The 21,033-nt window shown below is 31.3% G+C and overlaps 2 protein-coding genes across 6 annotated transcripts in view; one reads left to right on the plus strand and one right to left on the minus strand.

Annotated features, from left to right (window-relative positions):
- Positions 1-3,883: 3,883 nt before the first annotated feature.
- Positions 3,884-8,477, minus strand: LOC146529348 (PRADC1-like protein). 2 transcript variants are annotated; one of them, XM_085202435.1, is made up of 6 exons: positions 8,282-8,477; positions 8,067-8,203; positions 7,749-7,864; positions 7,319-7,444; positions 6,820-6,987; positions 3,884-6,108 (listed from the first exon to the last, which is right to left on the minus strand). In XM_085202435.1, coding segments are annotated over exons 1-6 (639 nt in total). In that variant the 5' UTR covers positions 8,373-8,477; the 3' UTR covers positions 3,884-6,107. The 2 variants fall into 2 exon arrangements, with proteins under 2 accessions (XP_085058561.1, XP_085058560.1); XM_085202434.1 differs by having other exon boundaries at positions 3,884-6,987.
- A 2,512-nt stretch (positions 8,478-10,989) lies between these two features.
- Positions 10,990-21,033, plus strand: part of Dcr-2 (Endoribonuclease Dcr-2) — a 57,643-nt gene continuing 47,599 nt past the window's right edge. For 2 of the 4 annotated variants that reach the window (XM_085202428.1, XM_085202431.1), the window contains exons 1-7: positions 10,991-11,160; positions 14,748-14,897; positions 15,802-15,929; positions 17,670-17,783; positions 18,897-19,074; positions 19,912-20,035; positions 20,664-20,859. In XM_085202428.1, coding sequence (XP_085058554.1) covers positions 14,804-14,897; positions 15,802-15,929; positions 17,670-17,783; positions 18,897-19,074; positions 19,912-20,035; positions 20,664-20,859 — 834 coding nt within the window. In that variant the 5' untranslated portion in view covers positions 10,991-11,160; positions 14,748-14,803. Of the gene's footprint in view, positions 11,161-13,326; positions 13,464-14,747; positions 14,898-15,801; positions 15,930-17,669; positions 17,784-18,896; positions 19,075-19,911; positions 20,036-20,663; positions 20,860-21,033 lie in introns of all 4 variants that reach the window. The other 2 variants (XM_085202429.1, XM_085202432.1) reach the window with 2 other exon arrangements.

Below are 21,033 nucleotides of genomic sequence, written 5' to 3' on the forward strand. Positions count from 1 at the left end.
TTATTAAAATATAACTCATAATTTCTCATTTGTTCATAATGTTCTAAACTGTATCGAATATTTTACATATCATGAAGAAGCGACAACACCACTTATGATATCGCTCTTCTTTTTTACGGACTTCCATAAGAGAAGGTTATAAATTCGACTGTATTTTTTTGTGATTGTTACCTACCTCAGAACTTTTGACTTGGTGATCCGATTTTCATGACTTTTTTTTTATTTGAAAACTGGTGCTTCCCGTGTAGTCTAATTTTAATTTGATCTATTTCTGACAATGTTATCCATTTGAGAATCACATAAATCTTAAATTTGCTATAAGTATGTCCGCGACAAATGGACGAATAACTCAATTATCACGCTAACCGATTTCGATGATTCTTTTTTTGGAAAGGATACCTATATTTCAAAGGTTTGATGAAAGTTTGGTTGGGTTCTGATTATGAGATCCGGTTGACGTCGGTTTTCTTTTTGTTAAAAATTATAATTTATTTTATATTTTATTTACTTATCTCTGTATATTAAGTAATATATTATTTATATAATTCACACAAAATATTAAAAATAAGGAACTTAATATAAGTATCTCTAATAATTATCTTCAAGTCAGTTGCATTGAAAATGTCTTTCTCGTAGAAAATGTGTCTCAGAGATGACTTCAGGCTATATAACACTTATTTGAAAAAAGAAAATATTAAGTTTTATCAGTTAAAAAAATATTGTATCAAACGGAGACATCATTTTTTGAACTATAAAGATCTATTTAAATTAAAGGAATTCTACGATGAAACAAACATTAAATAGAGCAACATTAAAAATCGTCTCATTTTCATAGAATATGTTTCACCCATGGGGCCATGACTCATTTACCAGACTTTGCCTAACTAGATATTATTGTAGTTTCATTTAAGCACTAACTGTTATCTGCAACTGTAAACTCGTTCGTTGTTTCCAGTTCATTACAATTTTTAAATATCCCTTGTTCGAGCTTGTTCATGCGTATCTATTAAATTTATACATATCTATGCGCATACGCAATGAACCCACATTTTGTAAACTTCTACGAAGGAAGCCGTTAATATTTGTGGTTGTGGTTGTTATAGTTAGATATTATATTATAAGAAATGTAATACACGTAAGAAAATATTATGACTAGTCATTTGAACAAAGTTTTTTTTAGCTTCACGCTGCCCTTAGCAGGGTAAGCAGAGGGCACCTAGTGTTAAGACACTTTTTACCAGGAACCCCTCGACGCTGTTCTTGATGATATAACGGAAAAGTTCATTATTAACTGAAACTAAAAGAAAATTCAGACGAGTCAGTCCCAGTACATCCAGTCTAGAAGAATTGATATATTTTTTATGTTGGTTTTTTTTTTTGATTTCTAATAATAAATTAATAAATCATCTTCATACCATCGTACCAAACTTATTATTAGTATAAATAGGTAAGTACCAACACATTAACAGGAAATAATCAATAATGATAAATCCTATTTATTTTTATCCTTTGTCTATCCAATGATAAGAAGAAAAATAAATATAGTATTTACCTGTTTTTTTTAAATAATTAACATACGTAACATTTTATATTTCTTAAGTATGAGCTAAACGCCATATGCTAACTTTAATATGCAGCGAGAGTATATATTTTTCTTTATAATAGATTAAAAGTACTGTAGGTACAAACATATGTCATGTGTTACAATTCCCATGGTTGCGATACGGTCAACTTCAATATTTTATTACTTTGCCCCACTTTCTAAATAGGTCCTGCGTTAGTTTCTCTACATGTAACAAACAACTGAACAAAACTTTTTATTTTTCAGGTTTAAAACAACTTTTCTTAGGTACTTATTTATAACTTAAATTTACGGGTATAGTATTGTTAACTTGCTATACTTACCGATGATAATGTGCTGTATTTTACTTATCTGTAATAAGCCATATCAAATGTGCTATAGCAACATTGTTCCCTGATAGGCAGCCATGATTGTAAATTAGTCTATAAATGGCGGTATTTTTAGATTTGAAGTAATTTGCTTCATTGGGCTGGACCAGTGAAGGTTAGTATTAGTTAACTATAAAGGGGCCCCTGAAGCCTACTCATGTGGTCGCAAGTTGAAGCTCAACGTCAACAGTATTAGTATATTTTATAATTGTTGAAAGTTAAAATACATTATACGAACTGCAGTTTTCTTCACATCATTTAATACAGAAGACAATAATATTCAGTACGGTCGAAACATTGTATATCCATACCTATATTATAAATTCGAAAGTAACTCTGTCTGTCTGTCTGTCTGTCTGTCTGTCCTTTACGCAATCAGGGCCAAACCGCTAATTTAATTGTGATAAAATACTCATATAGAGATACTTGAGGGTCCCGGGATGAACATAGGATACTTTTTTTTTCTCATATTTGTAATATTTTCGATATATACCAAAATATTAAAATAATTAATTTGACAAGCAATTTATTCCGCCATGTTAATAACAATCGTCGCTACGCGTTGCTAAGCAACGGCTTGCAAAGTTTGCTATTTTAAGAAAACGTCACCCAAAGTGAGTTTGCTTAATGCATATATGACGCGCGCCGATATAGATTTGTATACATTAACAAAAATTAGATGATTTCTATAATTTGATATTCATCCTTATGAAAATAAATATAATAGTCACTTTTAACATTTCATCTTGATGGAAATTATAGTTTACTGTATAACATTCTAATAAATAATTAAGATGTCACTGATTCCAAATGACCTAGCCTACGAGTGGTATAGTATGACCGACGCGAACGGGCAGACTTTGATGATTTTGTAAATTTTTATATATTTTCGAATTACTATTATTTTTTATGTAATTATTTGCTGCTTATAATTAATTTATCTCAGTTCGGTTATCCATACCGATGTTATACACTTAAAATATCGTAATTTTAATCATTTGAGATTTTATTTAATATTGTTCGCAAAAATGAATAATTATTTAATATAGAAAAATGTTTACTACGCGCGCACGGCAAACTTTAGGTACTTTTTCTAATATTAAGAATTTCCTTTAGTTACTTTTACTTCTTTTGTTTGTTCATTTCGGTTACTCAGATATTTTTTCAATAATAAATCTCCACTTATTATTTTTTTTTAACTTATTTTAATTATTTAGGCTTATATTTTCGCGGGCGTAGCCGCGTCCGGGCCCACTAGTATACCTATAAATTGTTACCTTCTTACGTAGGTACCCGCTGCACCTGCACCTGCTGCACTTTTTTCCACGCAATTTTTTTTTACATGAGATTGTTTTCCTCTAGGATTATTATTTTTATTTTCCGATAAGGGATTTATTTTACCCCGGGCGCGAGTTAAGCTTTCTACGCCCCTGGGGTAGGCAGAGGGAGCCTAGTGTTAAGACATTCCGTTCTCCATTTTCCGCTAAATTTTCGAGGTATTGCATGTTGAGTGACGGAACTCTACGCCGCACTTATACCTTGGTATCAGAGCTAAGAAATAAAAATATTAATAAAATGTGAATAAACGCTTGTTATAATAATTCTTTCCCCGAAGTGAGAATCAAATCGTCACGTTAGTCACACGTTGTTGTGCCCCTGCGCTACGACGGCCTCTCGGAGGGATCGGAGATTTAGATACTTGTCATTAAATATCTGCTATTGTAGTATATCTTAGAATAAAACCTGTACAATATAAGTGGTAGGTAATGTACAGTACGGTCAAAGAGTCGTGGGTGCTCTGAAGCTAGGTTTACCGATCTTTTGCCGATTGCTGCACAGCCGTTTACGGCTAACTTCGGGGTGGCAACGACTCGTTGACCGTACCGTACCTAATTATAATTAAAAGGACGCCAAAAGTTCTAAAAATAAAACATTTTTTTTATTGAAAATTATTTATTGGCAAAAAATCCATTTAACTAAGTACAATAAATAACAGTTATAATTATTATAATATAATCGCTTACACGCTGCCTTTTCGTGTCATTTTGAACACATATTGAAATTTTTCATTTGAACAAAATACTTTGCATTACAAAATACTCTCATGAACACAATACAATACCTATATAACATATTATAATAAACGGGAGATCATAATATTAGGTCGGTATATACTCATCAATTGCATCAAAGCTAAGCTACCATAAGTAAGCTAAAGCTTTTTAAAATACCAAACTATAGTCGATAGCGATGTTTTATATACCTATATAATTTTAGCATCACTTTAAATTTTATTATTTATTTAAAAATATGAAATATTGAGCAGTACAAGTGGCTACTTGCGTTAAAAGTTAGGATCATAACTCGACTATGGACGATTTCCTTGTTAGTGCTAACATTATTTCTAACATAATCTACGTTGTATAACTGACTGACTAGTAAGCAAATTTCTTTATAGTATTCAAAGTTGTATTTATAACATTCATTCATACGCTAACTGTGGATATAAATGAGAGGAATGCTATTTGAGTTAGTAACAACGTAAATGTTAAGAATAATATCTAGGTAAGTAGGTACTATCGAAGAAAACATAATCTATATATCTATATATATAAAAGGACATGTTCCCACTGACTGAAGTAAGATGCACAGCCGTAACCGCTGATGATAGAAACGTGAAATTTGGACAGATTTTTATTTTTGTAATCTGGAGAAGGGATTTTGAAGAAAGGGGATTTTTACAACGTGACATTGGCGAAGTGATTTCTTCGCTCCGATGTCGAGGCAAAGAGCGGCGTTGATTTCCGCCACTCAACACGCAATGCCTCCAGAATTCTTCGGAAAGTGGGGAATGGAGTGTCTTAACACTAGATTCCCTCCGCCTATCCTGCTGTTTGCGGGATACAGCGGTGCGGAATATTGTCCTTATTATAAAAAATGCGACATTTTAAAATCTCTTTTGCCGAATTCCAGGAACATCCAAACAAAAATGGAAATGGTCGACATTTTTTCAATGATATAAATATTATTAATAGTCTTAGTTTTAATTTTTGAAAACATTTGTTTGAGTTTATTTTTAATATTTAAAAATAAAAAAAAATGCAGGTGATCTACGTACATTACAAATAATATGAACTTAAGTTGCATGTATATTTTTATAAATCTGGAAGTTTTTGTACAAAGATATTGCTTTCTTGCAAAACACATTGGGCAAGAAAATAAAATCTTGCTAAATGTCCAATTTTGGTACATGGTACAGCATGTTTATGTTATATTATGAAACATATTATAATCATTATTTTTGTACTCTCTTTACACAAAATTAACAAACATTTATACACTACAATAAATACAAAAAAGTCTTATAATTCTTCCAATACTAAATAAGCCTTAATGAAGTTAGTCAGTTAAAATAATTTTCATATTTTAACACAATCAATAGTTTTTTATTATCACAAACGCTATTTTCTCCATCTTCATAAAATATTTTTTTGTCAACGAACAAGCACAAATAAAATAAATTATATGTAATATTGCATTTCTAATTCAAAAGTGTATACTTATTCATTATTTAATAAATATAGAGCATATATTTTGATCATATAGTTTTGTTTATAAGTAAGAAATCATAATAAATAATAATTAACCATTGATACATAAATGTATAGACCAAATGATAAAAAATCATAGTTTGGAAATTAGCATAAATTTGGTAAACAATAACACGATTTTTAAGTTGCTTATAAATACAATATCCATTTCATTTTTCAATTTTGTATATAGCATTAATATATGTATGTATGGATAAAATCTCACAATTCTTTTATGTCTACGCTTATTAACATTAAGTTAACAAAATTTCTACAGAATATATTTTTATTTAAACATTTTTATAATCATTCCACAATAAGGATGGAGAAATATTTTTTGAAAACCTATAAAAAGTTGAACTTACGAGTAGGGCTAACTAACCCACACCTCAAAATTATTATATGCATGTTACAATTTATTGAAGTTGTATGATGTGTGTCAGAAGTACAAATTTCAGTCCCGCTAAATATATTTTTAATCCTTATGTTTTATAAAATATATTTTCTAATTTGGTTGTTTTTATTTGTGTGTACCGAAGTGTACTGGGTGCTGGGTCCAAATGAGATTCTGGGAAAAATTTAAAAAGAACAATTCATTTACATAATAGGCCATAATAGGCCAGTCGTGACGCTGTTCCTGACCAGTGTGACTGTAAAATCAGCTGGTTGTGAGTTTGATCCCCACTAGAGGAGATGAAATATTTATTTACATTTATAATTTAATTTCTTTGCTCTGATTTCGAGGCAAAGCGCAGCGTCGAGTTCAGCCACTCAATAATTATTTATATCATACTATAATATAATATATATTTCATAAATAATTATAAAAAATCCACTTTTAAATTCTTTTTTATTTGGTAATTTAAAAAGTTTTATATTAAATCTTTGAATTAATCTTTGATTTGAGTTTCATTCCAAAAATAATATATATTTATGTTTTTTATGATAAATTACCGAAAATGTTTTTGTAAGTTTTATTTGTCTGACAATATAACAACAGTAATTATTGTTGTAAATTAACATTTCAAAGTCCTTCTGAAAACATATTTTTAATTTGAACTTAATGTTCCCTAAATGGAAATTATGAAACAGTTTTTTCCTTCGTCTATGTGTACCTTCATCAATTATTAGTATGCAAAATACAATAATACAACATATAATAATTAATTTAATTTTCATGTAATTATTATATAAATTTTGTCGTGTTTAATTAGATCTTATCAATATGGAGAGTAAACCCAGAGTATAGATTACATATTATTTGTCACATGAATTTTACCATGATATCCATGGTGGTTGATTAATTTTACTAATTGGCACATGTGTCATGTTTATTGGCATATTTATAACAGCATAATCCTGTTGTAACCTTCTTAATGTCCTTATTATTGTTGCACCACTTCTACCAAGCAAAAATCCAGCTGGAATATTAACATCTAGCTCCATCCTGAAATTATGTGAAATAGAATTGACATACAAAAATAAAAAAAAAATCTAGCTGCATCCTGGCACTAGGTTCTTTCAGTCAAACTTACTATATGTTGCCACATAGTAAGGAAGACGGAAAGAACCTAGTATTAAGACGCTGCTCCCCATATGGCCCTACACTGAGTGTTGGGTGGCAAAACTAAATCATGTGCTTTTGCTTTTTACCAGTGGGAGAAAATGAAAATATTTTTTTCCACCAAATGGAACTCAAACCCACCATTGTGATTGCGGACAGTTGCTGGGTTGCTACGCCACAATGGCCTCATTTATCTAAATTGAAATATTCTCACCTGTCATCAACCATCTCAATAAGATGATCCAATGCATCATCCCATTTATCCATAGATTCAGTTATAATAACAGCTTGAGCACCTACTTCTTGTGCTTTAAGAGTTTTGAATACAAAAGAACATTCCCTAAAAGTGGTCAAATTATATACACATTAATAGAATTAAAAGTAGCTTTTAACTATATATATTATGTAGTAACAATATTAATTTTATATAGTTTAATTTGAATTTTGCTTCTACAATCCATCATGACAACCATACTTTACATATGTATGCAAGTTATCTATGCGTGAGAAACAGAGTATAACTACCGGTGCATCACGCTGGTATGAACAGGTTAATAGTAATATGAAACTCCACACAAATATAATAACCACCATGCAAATATGTCATTTTGTTGTTTGTTACTATAGTTAAAATATGATCTTACCCTCTCTCAGATAAAGCAATATTGCCAAATACGTCATCTGCGTTTATTATATCTGAACAACTATGCAATGGAAGTGTTGGGACTAAACGAATCTTCTCAAAGTGAATACTACCATTCTGGAAAAAAGTTTTATTATATATTGATAAATCGGTATATCTTTTAATCTGATAATGATGGATAGATCATCAATTACAGCCAATTTTTACGTGAAAACAAAATCCAATTGTGTTAAGTATGCAACTGCAAACAAACCCTGAATTAAGATCGTAACATATTAGTTATTAGTTTTGTAAAGAATTATATGAAAAACATTCTTACGAAAGGAGTACCGAAGTCCTTTGCTGGTCTAATCCTATAAGAATAACGTAGCTCTGGGGGGTCTAAAATTTCAAAAAACACATCGCCAGCGATGATATCCGCCGTAGAAGATCCATCATAGAAGTGTAAATCATTCGCTGTAAAAATGTCTTGTTTTATAAAAACTGTATCACATTTAATGTACAATAATATCATATTAAATTGCTTTAAGCTACCTCCAGGTGAAACTGTTTTGGTTAGGAGAAAAAATAAAAGACATGTATTTAAAAGTAAATAATTCACAAGACAACCAAACGATTGAAGCATGGTTTTAAATAAAAAAATAAGGTTCTAAATCTATAAGTAAATTATCATTGAAATATACTTTGAAGTTTATAAGTTTTATAACATAAAAAACTTGAAAAAGGATAGTTATACTTATAGACTTATCTTATAGATAGACCACAGAACACATATAACCAAAGGTCCATTGAATGGACTGAATTCTATACCAGGAACATTATACTAGTACGACTGAATTACTGATTCTATATTGAATACAGATAAGAGATAACAGTTCTTAATTCTTCAACAGTTCTTCATTTATGGCAGATAATAATGTCAAGAATTGTTGTTCTTTATTTATGGCATTCCGGGCGTGCCGGTCAACACTAATAATGCACATAATAATGGAATAATAATGGAATCCACAATAATGGACCGGCACGCCCGGAATGCCATAAATAAAGAATATAATAATATGGAACTAAAAAACAGTAGAAAGCAGTAAAATATAGCAATTCATTAAAATTAATACAAGTACTTTTAGATTTACAAAGTTAAAATGCAAATATCTAATCAAAATATTATAATTTTTATTGAAATAATTAATTTACGGCGAAGTTGTTAAAGAAACACAAACGGCATAAGCTGTTTGTGTTTTGCTTTCCTGAGGTTGATAACATTGCTCTGTGGTTACCAGCGCCACTACTTACGTGTTCTTTTTAGACTTGTCCACGTGTCCTACAGTCTGAAATTACTTTAGGGGCTTTATCGTTAATATAGTACTTAGTATTGCAATTTACAAAAACTTTCCTTAGTTATCGGCGTCTTAAGATATATTTACGTATACGTATATAATTATTTGGGCAAAAAATGTTTTAAGCTTAGCTGAATATTTGATATCCTTCTTGTCATCTTCTTGGTTGCCAACATGGTGAATGCCATTCTTCTAAGAATCCTTAAATAAAAATGCTCATTCCATAAAACATATCTTCCATTGAATTACCTTAAACCTGGCCGCACACGTACAATAATATTGTCAATAAAGTACGTATTGTTAATAATATTGTGTGTGTTCGGCCGGTTTGTCAATATTATTGTAGATTTCTAGAAATTCTGATTTTGGCACGACAATATTGGGGAGAGGCAGTGTGCGGGCGCGCTACAATATTTTAATTGAATAAAAGAATTCAAGGGAGGTGGACGCTTATTTTTATCGTTAAGGCTGGACGAAGAAAATAGTGAAAATAGTGTTGATATTAATACTTCCACAGAAAAACAATATTTTATAGGGTTTATAAAAACATGGGAACTTATCAATAACTATGGAATATATCTATTCCATTCCATATTACTACTAATATCAATATTATTTTCACAATTTACACTGTTTTGGTCGTCTATCATGAAAAAAGAGCTTCAGCTTCTGTCTCCTTTGAAGTCTTTTTTTTAATTAAAATATTGTAGCGCGCCCGCACACTGCCTCTCCCCAATATTGTCGTGGCAAAAACAGAATTTCTACAAATCTACAATAATATTGACAAAACGGCCAAACACACACAATATTATTGACAATACGTACTTTATTGACAATATTATTGTACGACCAGGCTAAGTGAACAAAAATACAAATAATCCCATGAGAGACGACATATATTATTGATCACTTCACATAATTTAAGCTCTATATTTTTAAAGGAATAAAAGTTTTTGTGTTTTATAGTTAGTTTATATAAAAAAAAATACTATAAAATTTGTAACTGAGAAAAAATATAACTGAATAATTTTTACAACATCAGTAATCAAGTTATTTAAATTTTTGGCTTATGTAAATATTTTCATTTTGAGCGGGGTTCCCCTGTTCTATACAAGATTAGATGAATCATCTACAACAATGAAGTTCGATGTCAACATGGACGCTCGGTAAAATTCGAAAGAACAACATCGATTTTAGCTAACATCAATGTTTTTTTTTTTCTTTTTTTTTCCCCACAACTTCACGCTGTATCCATTCCGCTTCAGCTATATATTTAAATAAATTTTTAATTGTGCAACACATTTTTGTGCCCCTGCGCTAGGGCTAGCCTTCATTCATAGTTATCAATAAATAAAACAATTATAATATCATAAGATATTTTTAAGTAAAACAAGGGGGCTTAGCCAAGTCATATTTTTATCTTTCTGTACTATTTGACAATACAAACTATAGAATACGATAATTTGGTAGCCAATGTCGTCAAATAATTATAGAATTTTTATATGTCAATTGAAGGATTTCAAGTGTCACAATTTTCATTGGATAAAAGATGAACCGACACACATTTCACTCATAAAGAATTAGCAAATAGCAACTATGAACTAGCGAGTCCAAACTCGAGAACGAATAATGAAGTACGATTTAGAAACTAAGAAGTGAACGTTAATGTGAAGTGAAAGTTATTAAAACGACAATTTATAAGACTAAAAGTAGTAATGTTTTTTTTGGCTTACGATAATTCTTTTTAAATTAAAATAAACACGTGAACACTCGTTGTACGTGTACGCGACCAAATTTCGATGTGTTCCTACTGACATCGATGTTACGATGTTGTATTTAATGCAACATCGATATTTAACAATCGAAAATCGATGATCATTGGGCATCCCTAAAGCAAAGAAGTAATTGCAATTTACATTCAGTAGGTACCGGGAGTATTTTGTTTGGCGAATAATATACAGGCCGGTTAGATTTTTAGTGTTAATAAAAATTGTATATTAGTAATAAGTTTATAATTTAAAATTGATTTTCTTTTCTTCTTCTCGAGTCTTATCTCCAGTATTCTGTATTAGTTGTGTGAGTATAATATTTGAAATACATTGTTACTTATAATATTTTAACTAAAGTAGTATTAAACTATGTTCAAATAATTTATTCTCAAAAAGAAATACAATTTCACACACAATTTATTGTGTTGTTCTTATGTGATCAACACAATAAATGTAATCATTATGGCCTTTCAAAGTACTTACCCTGTTAACAAAATAAAATATTTAACATAGTTTTATATATAGTGTAAATTTTATAAATAGTATAAGTTTTATATATAGTTAAATATTTTATATATATATAAAATATTTTATATATATATATATATGTAAAATATTTAACCGCTGTAAAAATTGGTATTTTCTAAAATATATTTTGAGAGTTGAGATTTAAATTCATTAACTGAGTCTACATTTTTCATAGATGTAGGTAATTTGTTATAAAGTTGTGCTCCATCAAAATTAATATTTTTCTTAGCTAGTTTGGTTCTAATCTTTGGAAGAACTAGTAAGCTTGGTCTGCGGCTGCTACGTTTACTGTTATGTTTTATAAATGTCAAATTAGAACATATCAATTTATTTACATTTTTCTTTATAAAAATACAAGAATTATATACATAAAGTTGTTGCAGACTCATTATGTTTGTTTCTTTGTAAAGTTTAGTTGTTGGTTTAATTATTTTATTTTGTTTACTTTGTAGTGCTTGTAAATTTAATTTACCAGTATTATCCCAAATTTCAATTAAGTACAATAAATGTGATTTTACTAGAGAATTTAAATATTATATTTGATTTCTTTAGGGATGCATTTTGAAATGTTGATTAGTGAACCAATTAAAAAAGAAAGTTTTTTATTCCTGTAATTGCAGTAGTAGTGTTACTTCTCTTAAGGTCTAAAGAACCCGATTTATGTATAGGTGTTATTTTTGCAATTTTAGTGCGTCTGGGAAAATCCCTTGGGACACAAGATTGTTAAAACTCTGTGTCAGACCTTTTGATATTATATTGCTCAAACATTTTAATGTTTTTGTGGTAATTTTGTCTATACCATTACTTACATTTGAATCTAGATTCCCTCTACCTCTCCGGAACTACACTGTGAATGATAGAAGTCCATGATTGGTGTGTTCAAAGTTTGTATGAATTGAATGTGGAATGTTGTGATATTGTGTTGGAATTTTTTTGCAAGGAGGGAACCAATTGTTGCGAAATATTTGCTAAAAACATTACAAATAACTTTTGTATCAGAAATTATAAATATTAAATTGTACATAGCTTGTAATAGTATATATTCTTCATATTTTGTATGAACTTAGGTGTTTCAGTTTTCTTTGAATAGAATTTATTTTTTATATCTTTATTGTTTGGATTATTTTTGTATTGTGACCATAGAAAGTTCCTTTTACTTAATATATCGATAATATCCTTGTTAATCCAGTTGTCTCATAAATTGTTCAAAATTTTGGTTTTTGTTTCCTTGCAGTTAATAATATGTTAATTTATTATGTTTTCTAGTTCTGTATAGTTTATTGTTGTGATGTTTCTAAGGATTTTTATAGCTTAGCGTAATTTATTGCTTCATAAGTAGATTGTAGCTTTCTTGGAGTTTTAAATTTATTCATTTGCATATACTTGTTTTTGTGGTCTGATAATGATGAATTAATAATAGCAACCTTAAAATTATTTGTTTTCAAATTTGTGCTTACGTGATCTATAATCGATTTTTTCGTAGTTGAATCTCTTGTGCAGAATGTTTTATTGATTTTGTTTAGCAATCTATACCCTGGTTCTTGTAATATTTGCTTATATTTGGTTAAACGCTTTCTATTCTCTAATAGGTTTTTATTAAAATCACCAAATACTACCGATCTTTTTCGTTGTTGAATGTCGTAGTCACTAATAAATTGTCCAAAGTTTGTATCACCAGTCTTGTAGACCAAACCAACATCCACCGCGCATTGCGTAAATGCGTAAACATAACAACTATCTAGTTGTTACCACCCCGGTAGGTCGACTCAATTAGATTATATTATAGATTATTATGTACGCAAGCCGACACTCCACCTCCTCTAGCGCTACGCAATGTTATCTGCGAGCTTTGATCGTCAACATGTACTTTGATAGATCAGGCTGTGATCCACCACCAGTGGCGGTAGCGGGCGATCCTCTTACGCTTATTATTTTGTTTAAGTAGTCTCAACCCGAGAGTCGCAACAAGTTGCAAATGCATTGACAAATGAGGAGGACTTGCATTGAGCGTACGTGCCAAACGCAGGGTCAGTGTGTCAGTGAGTCAAAAAATAGCAACCGTTCCGCTTCTGCGGGCATGAGGTAGGGGGCTCCTCTCACTATAGATGCACTTCGGTGTTATTTAATACTGTTTATATTTTTACGCAATTATGATACTAAGTATATTTCACTCAAAGAATAGAATTGCAAACAGTTTCTTCACTATTTGAGGAGACAACGAAAACCACGTCTACTGTGAGGAACGGTCAGGCGAATTATTTAAACTAGTTCACTATTTATTATCTTATTTATATTTTTTAATCCATACCTATATTATAAATTCGAAAGTAACTCTGTCTGTCTGTCTGTCTGTCTGTCTGTCTGTCTGTCTTTTCCGCAATCAGGGCCAAACCGCTAATTTAATTGTGATAAAATACTCATATAGAGATACTTGAGGGTCCCGGGATGAACATAGGATACTTTTTTTTTCTCATATTTGTAATATTTTCGTTATATACCAATATATTAAAATAATTAATTTGACAAGGAATTTATTCCGCCATGTTAATAACAATCGTCGCTACGCGTTGCTAAGCAACGGCTTGCAAAGTTTGCTGTTTTAAGAAAACGTCACCCACAGTGAGTTTGCTTAATGCATACATGGTGCGCGCCGATATAGATTTATACAAATCTCTTTATACAAATCATTAACAAAAATTAGATGATTTCTATAATTTGATATTCATCCTTATGAAAATAAATATAATAGTCACTTTTAGCATTTCATCTAGATGGAAATTATAGTTTACTGTATAACATTTTAATAAATAATTAAGATGTGACTGATTCCAAATGACCTAGCCTTCGGGCGGCATAACATGAGTATGACCGACGCGAACGGGCGGATGACTTTGATGATTTTGTAATTTTTTATAGATTTTCGAATTACTATTATTTTTTATGTAATTATTTGCTGCTTATAATTAATTTATCTCAGTTTGGTTATTTATACCGATGTTATACACTTAAAATATCGTAATTTTAATCATTTGAGATTTTATTTAATATTGTTCGCAAAAATTAATAATTATTTAATATAGAAAAATGTTTAGTACGCGCGCACAGCAAACTCTAGGTTTTTTTTCTAATATTAAGAATTTCCTTTAGTTACTTTTACTTCTTTGGTTTGTTCATTACGGTTACTCAGATATTTTTTCTAATAATAAATCTCCACTTATTATTATTTTTTAACTTATTTTAATGATTTAGGCTTATATTTTCGCGGGCGTAGCCGCGTCCGGGCCCACTAGTATATAAATAAATATATATTATTGTTTCTTTTGTATTGTGCAATAAATAAGCAGATTTTTGTTATAAAAATTTTAGGACAACAAAAGATAAACGATAAATCCAGATTAGAAACAAGAAAGTAAATAATTAAAATGGCTACTTTTCCGGAGCTTCTACCAAGAGTTTATCAAACACAGCTTGAAGACATTGCAATTGCAAGAAATACAATAGTACACCTACCCACAGGTTTGATATTATAGATTTTGCGTTTTTTAGCCTGTACTATATATGTTTTACCTTATAGTGTATTATTGTATCCTGCTATTAGCAGGGTAGACAGAGTGAACATAGAGTTAAGACATTCCATGCACCTAATTTCAAGACATTGCATGTTATGTGGCAGACTGCAATGGCACACTTTCTCATTTACTAGAATAAGGAAAGGAAACTAACTCATCCTTTGAGTATGGAGAGAGCTGCTGAAGTTTTGCATCACAGTGATCTAGAAATTTATAATGGTTTTTAAAATTGCACCATAATGACACAATACATAATAACATTTTGAGTTGTTTGTGTTTATCACTACAGAAGAGGGAGAACACTAACTTAAATTAAAATAAATAAATTGTGTATTATATATTTCCCCATTTTCTATCATGCGCAAAGGCAAAAGCGCGTCGTTAAGTTTCGCCATACAACCATATGTCATGCATGGAATAACACAAGTGTCAAAGACCTTTTTTTGTCCTTTAATGGTATCTGGGGGTTTTCCATGACTTTTTTTTTTATATTGAGTAGGCTTGCGTTTGACCGCATCAAGTCTGGCGAGCGTTGATGCGATCTAAGGTGGTGCACGCTTGCTTAGCAGATACCTATTCACTTTGGTTTTGAAGACCCTCATATTGTATGACTTAGAAAATACAGATGCCGGCAATGAGTGAATGAGAAGAATGTAGCCTCAAAGCGTTTCGTTCGTGCGGTAGGAATTTCTACCATGTACGGATGGCGTGAAGCTGTATGACTTCTTTTAGTGCCCAATATCTTTTCCAAGAGTTACTGATTCTGGTCTCAATTTCTTTTTGTGTTTGATCACTCGTCATATTCAAAAATAAAAATGTAATAAATATTGTTTTCAATTGTTTCATTATAGGTTCTGGCAAAACATATATTGCGATTCAACTTATCAAAAGGCTGAGAGGGACATTTCAAAAACCATGGGGAGAAGGTGGGAAGCGGTGTTTTTTTCTTGTCAACAATGTTCCATTAGTGAATCAACAAGTAAGTTATAATTTGCTTTACAAAATATATATAATTCTATTAAAATCACAGTATTTTTTGCATTCATATTAAAATATAGTATATGTCTTTTTCTATAACTTTACATTTTTACCACATCAATCATCATCTGTTTAAGGTGCGAGCGTGTGATAAACATCCAGTTCCTTGGTTACCTTAAAAAAAATTGATTCGATTTAGCTTATCAACAGAAACGTTTTTGTCACGGTCACAGAGCTGGCACTCTTTTGGTGTACATAATTGGGCAGACTTTTGAAGCCGCTCTTTTTGTATTAAAAAATCGCAGGCTTAGCAACATGTAAGAGAATTTAGTGTAAAGTTAAAAATTTAAAATAATTGCCCCTAGTGGGGAACAAACTCATAACTTTTGTTCTTGCAGTCAGAAGCTATCCCAGTGTAAATTTAACTTAACGTAACTACGTAACGCTACGGTCTTTACATACCTCTTTCAACCTCTTCATACATGCCTGATCCGGTCCTGATGCTTTTTACGTGACCTTCCTCCAGTATCTTTGATACTGTGTTTTCAACCGAGGTCTCCTCCCCCTACTTCTTTACCACTCACTTTTCACATCACAAATCTTTTTCTTCTTCATTCTCACCGTGACATTCTCGCTAGTCCATGCTGTACAAGAACGTCTGTACCAACACTGTACAGCCAAACGCGCAGCTGTGCTAATGTTTCGCCGTCTCGTCAATGGAGCTAAGGCTCCGTTAACCGTGTTACCGGCAGCAATGCGCCTTTCCACATCCATCTCGTATCTTCCATCTCTACTGAACATACTTCATTCATTTGTTCTAATATCTTACCATTCACACTGATATTGCATTCTGTCCTCTCTTCATTTCTTTAAAATATCAGAACCTTCGTCTCACTCGCATTCAGGCTTAGACCATTATTTTCACACCCTTCTTTCAGAGTGGTGACCAATTTGCTTTACAAAATACCAATCACTTTGTGATATGGGACTAAAAGTAAACAAATAGAATAATAATATTTTTAATGTTATTTATAAATATTTTTTATAAAAAATGATTTTATATAAAATTATTTCAGGGGGGATACAGCGTGAAGATGACAAAAAAAGATTTCATTCCACACTAGGAAAGAAAAACACTTATTTATAAAACATACAAAAATTAGAACGTAGAAGGATTAGAATTTGAACGTAGCGAGATTTGAAAGATGCGAACAACATAATTACAGTAGAAACTCGATTATCCGGCCCTCAATTATACGGATTCGCGATTATCCGGACTACAATGAAACCTAAGAAAATTTATATGTATGAATGTATGTAACTGCGTGCGTGATTTCTGTGTTTGTAAGTCGTATGTTGAAAAATGTTAATAATTTCTTAATAAACGTTCATTTTAGTTTATATGTACTTGTTGCTTTTACTAGACATATAGGTAACAATTTTGTTTTGCTTTTGCTATAATATGCACAAAATCAGCTTTTCTTTTTACATTCGATTATCCGAATGACTAAATACAACAATTAGTCTGGTTAATCGAGTTTCTACTGTAAGTTGTAACAAACGAATAAGAATTTCGACGTAGCTTGAGGAGAAGGTTTGGCTCAGTGGTCAGAGTGCTTGGACGGCTTCCAGAGGCACGGGTTGAAATCCCGCTACGTTAAAATGATTTCATTTGTTGATTCGTTTATGCCATTTTCACTGAGTAGTTTTTAGTAAAATACTAATAATAATAATTTTACAGAAAAAAGTAATACAACAGTTGTGTCCAGTGAATGGAGTAGGTGGTTACAGTAGTGAAGATAAAGTGGATTACTGGGATAAATGTCAGTGGGATAGTGAACTATCAAAAAATCAGGTACTTTGAAAAACTAAAATATGATGTGATACTTACGCGCCACGAAAGAAGTAACTACAGGCAATACGTGATTTGCTATGCGCAATCGACAATTTATAGCGGCATAAGGCCTGAGATGAGACGTCGTTGGAACTTACACAAATAATAGGTCTGGGCAAAAGTATTTCGTATTTTGAATGTACTCGTATTATTAGTAATCAAACCTCTTTGGCTGTACTGAATGTAACTGGCTGGTTTTAATTAGGGGTCGCAAACCGGGAAAAATAGGTCTTTAAAATCCCGGTTTCGATTTTTACAATATCCGGGATTTCCGATATTTTCGATTTTTGCTATAATAATAGTTAAAACACTTATTAAAACATGCCTGCAATTTATTTCAAGCTTTTTAAGATATACATTAGTTGTATACATAGGCATTTTTTTTTTTCGAAAAATATCTGATAGGTGTTTTTCTCAGTGAATTGAAAGCCACATAAAATCGAAAACTCCAAAATTTCTACAGGAATAGGATCATGGTACTGCCCATAAAATGTAAACTAGTCATTGATCAAAACGGTGTAAGTGCCATTTTGATTTCATTAATCAAACGGCATTTACACCTTACCTTGTTGATTTAAATAAATAATTATACCTAAAAAAATATTTTCCTTTGTATGAACAATACGAAAATACTTTTGTCCGACCTATTTATAACTATAAATAAAAAAATAAAAACCTCCCTGACACAAACAGCTCAGTAATTCTATCTAATGACAAAAAAAACCTTACATCATCTTGAAAAAAGCGCGTACTGTTTAAACTGCTAGACTGATTTTCACCAAACATAGCTATAATGCAGTGCAAGGAAACTTTTTTTCGAATGAAAAAGAAAACTAGCGCACTGACGCTTATCAAGTCTTATATGTAATGGCATATATGAATACTGCACATATTTAATTTTAAATTGTCTTGAAAACGTTCTATAAAAGCTTTATACTATTTTTTTTAAAACCCATTTTATCGGTGTACCGTCCATGAGATGCAGGCTTGAGTTCATAAATTTTTTACTTACTTTATTTTTTGGTACGTTCATTTTTTTGTTATATTTTCTAAAATATTTTTCTATAATTACAGGTAATCGTGATGACAAGTCAAATTTTGAACGATATGATAACACACAGCTACATAAGAGTGGAAGATATAAGTCTTATAATATTTGATGAATGCCATCATGCAGTTGATGATCATCCAATGAGATTGGTGATGAAACAATTTGAACAGTGCCCATTCGAAAAACAACCACGGATTCTTGGTAAGAAGCATTTTATTTAAACAAGCTTAAAAAACACTAATATACAGAGATCCCAGGGCCCCTAGACTTACGTCATTTTAGCAAAGCTAAAATTTTTAGGATTATTAGTCTAATATGTATTTAAGACGGTATACGTACTCGTCCTGTGCCCTCGCTCTTTCAGAGCCAACTAAGGGTACATTAAATCCAAGCTCATCTATGTTAAAGTTAAAACGCTTATTTAAATATGTTTTTAAGAATAATGTAAAAAATATGTATTTATTATTACCAGACCATTTACGTGGGCCTTTACTCCCGCTAGACATCCTAAACGTTATTTAAAATTGAAGCAAACTACGTTATACTAGCAAGCCTACATTTTACAAATATTATTTTAAAATTTCAGCTTTAGTGACGTATGTAATTATTTACAACGTGATATTTTTTGCGTCGTGGAACTCAACGCCGCTCAATATCTCCAGAAAAGTGAAGTGAAGATAAAAATATATTTTTATTTTGTTAACCGCGTCCGTTTCGCCCGCATCCTACCTATACAATCATGAACACTACGTGGCTGTATTATAGGCCATCATAGGCGGCAAGCGCGCCTCCTGCGAGACTCGAGTCTAGGCTTGCAGCCGTAAATAGAGCGTTGAATTATTTTAATTTTACATTTACTCGAAAATAGATAGATTATATCCTCGAATGATTATCTTCATTGAATTTCCTTGGGGATGAAATAACTATCGATCGTAAGTTTTCAATATAAATATGAAACGAAACTCATTACTAGGTTTCCTCTACCTATTCTGCTATAAAGGAAAAAGCGTGAAGCTGATTTACTTAATCTTTTTTTAGGCTTAACAGCAACACTTTTAAATAGTAACGTGAAATTAAACAAAGTGCAAGAGATTTTGCGTAATTTGGAAACAACATTCCACGCTACCATTGCTACAGCAAATGATATGGGCGAAGTGTCTCTGTGAGTTTTTTAACTTTCTTTTTAGGAATTATATTGATAATTTATTTATAACCTATATATAGGCTTGACGGTCAACTGTACTTTCTTACCAAATATGACATATATACATACTGGACTAAGCTGGAGTAAGCTGTCCTACCGTCATGTATATGTCAATCTATTTATTTATCTTTAATCGCATTATTTCCCTATTTTGATCTTAATGTTTCGGATCCGTTAACATTACTATATTTATAAAGTAAAAAAAAATGTATTGTGTGTAATTTTTAGTTTGTTTTTAATTTCACGTTTTATCCTGTAAATAATAGGGTAGACAAAGAAAATTTTCAAGACAGAACACACAGACAGAGCGGCTGAACACAACACCGGGCTTTGACTTCTTTCCAAAGCAAGAAAATGGAAATATTTTATTCCCCAGAGTAAGAATCGAACACGCAACTGTCGCGTGCTGTGCTACTACATTCATACACTTATCATTCTCATAACATCTTATTCTTAACCTCTTCATGGCCCTATGGGGAGATCAATTTTGTGTCTTAATGAATATCAAAATAATATGCTCTAGAAAATATTGTGCACATTTTCTTGCCCTTATCTAATAATAATACATTTTTTTTTTATATAATAGGCATTCAACAAATCCGCTCGAGTTAGCTCAATACTATAGAGTTGAACATATACTATGTGATCCCGCGCAAGAAGCCATCAATCTACTTACAGAGCTACAAGGAATTATAATGTCATTTGATTTACCACAACCTACAGTCAATCAAAACGTTAATTTAAAACCGTGGCAGACAGATATTACTACGGATCCTAAAAGGGTATATTTTATTTTGTTAAAATTAAAGGAAATTAAATCAGCTTCAGCATTCAGCATCAGTTGTATTCCGCAGCAGCGTAGACAGAGGGAACTGTTCCTCACTTTTCGCCGAATTCTGGAGGTTTTTCGTATTGAGTGGCTGACATCCCACCCAGCCATCACTGAAGCCAGAAAA

Source organism: Heliconius melpomene, chromosome 18 (genome assembly GCF_056956725.1).
Source record: "Heliconius melpomene rosina isolate 202511_hmr_F chromosome 18, ASM5695672v1, whole genome shotgun sequence".
Classification (NCBI taxonomy): domain Eukaryota; kingdom Metazoa; phylum Arthropoda; class Insecta; order Lepidoptera; family Nymphalidae; genus Heliconius; species Heliconius melpomene.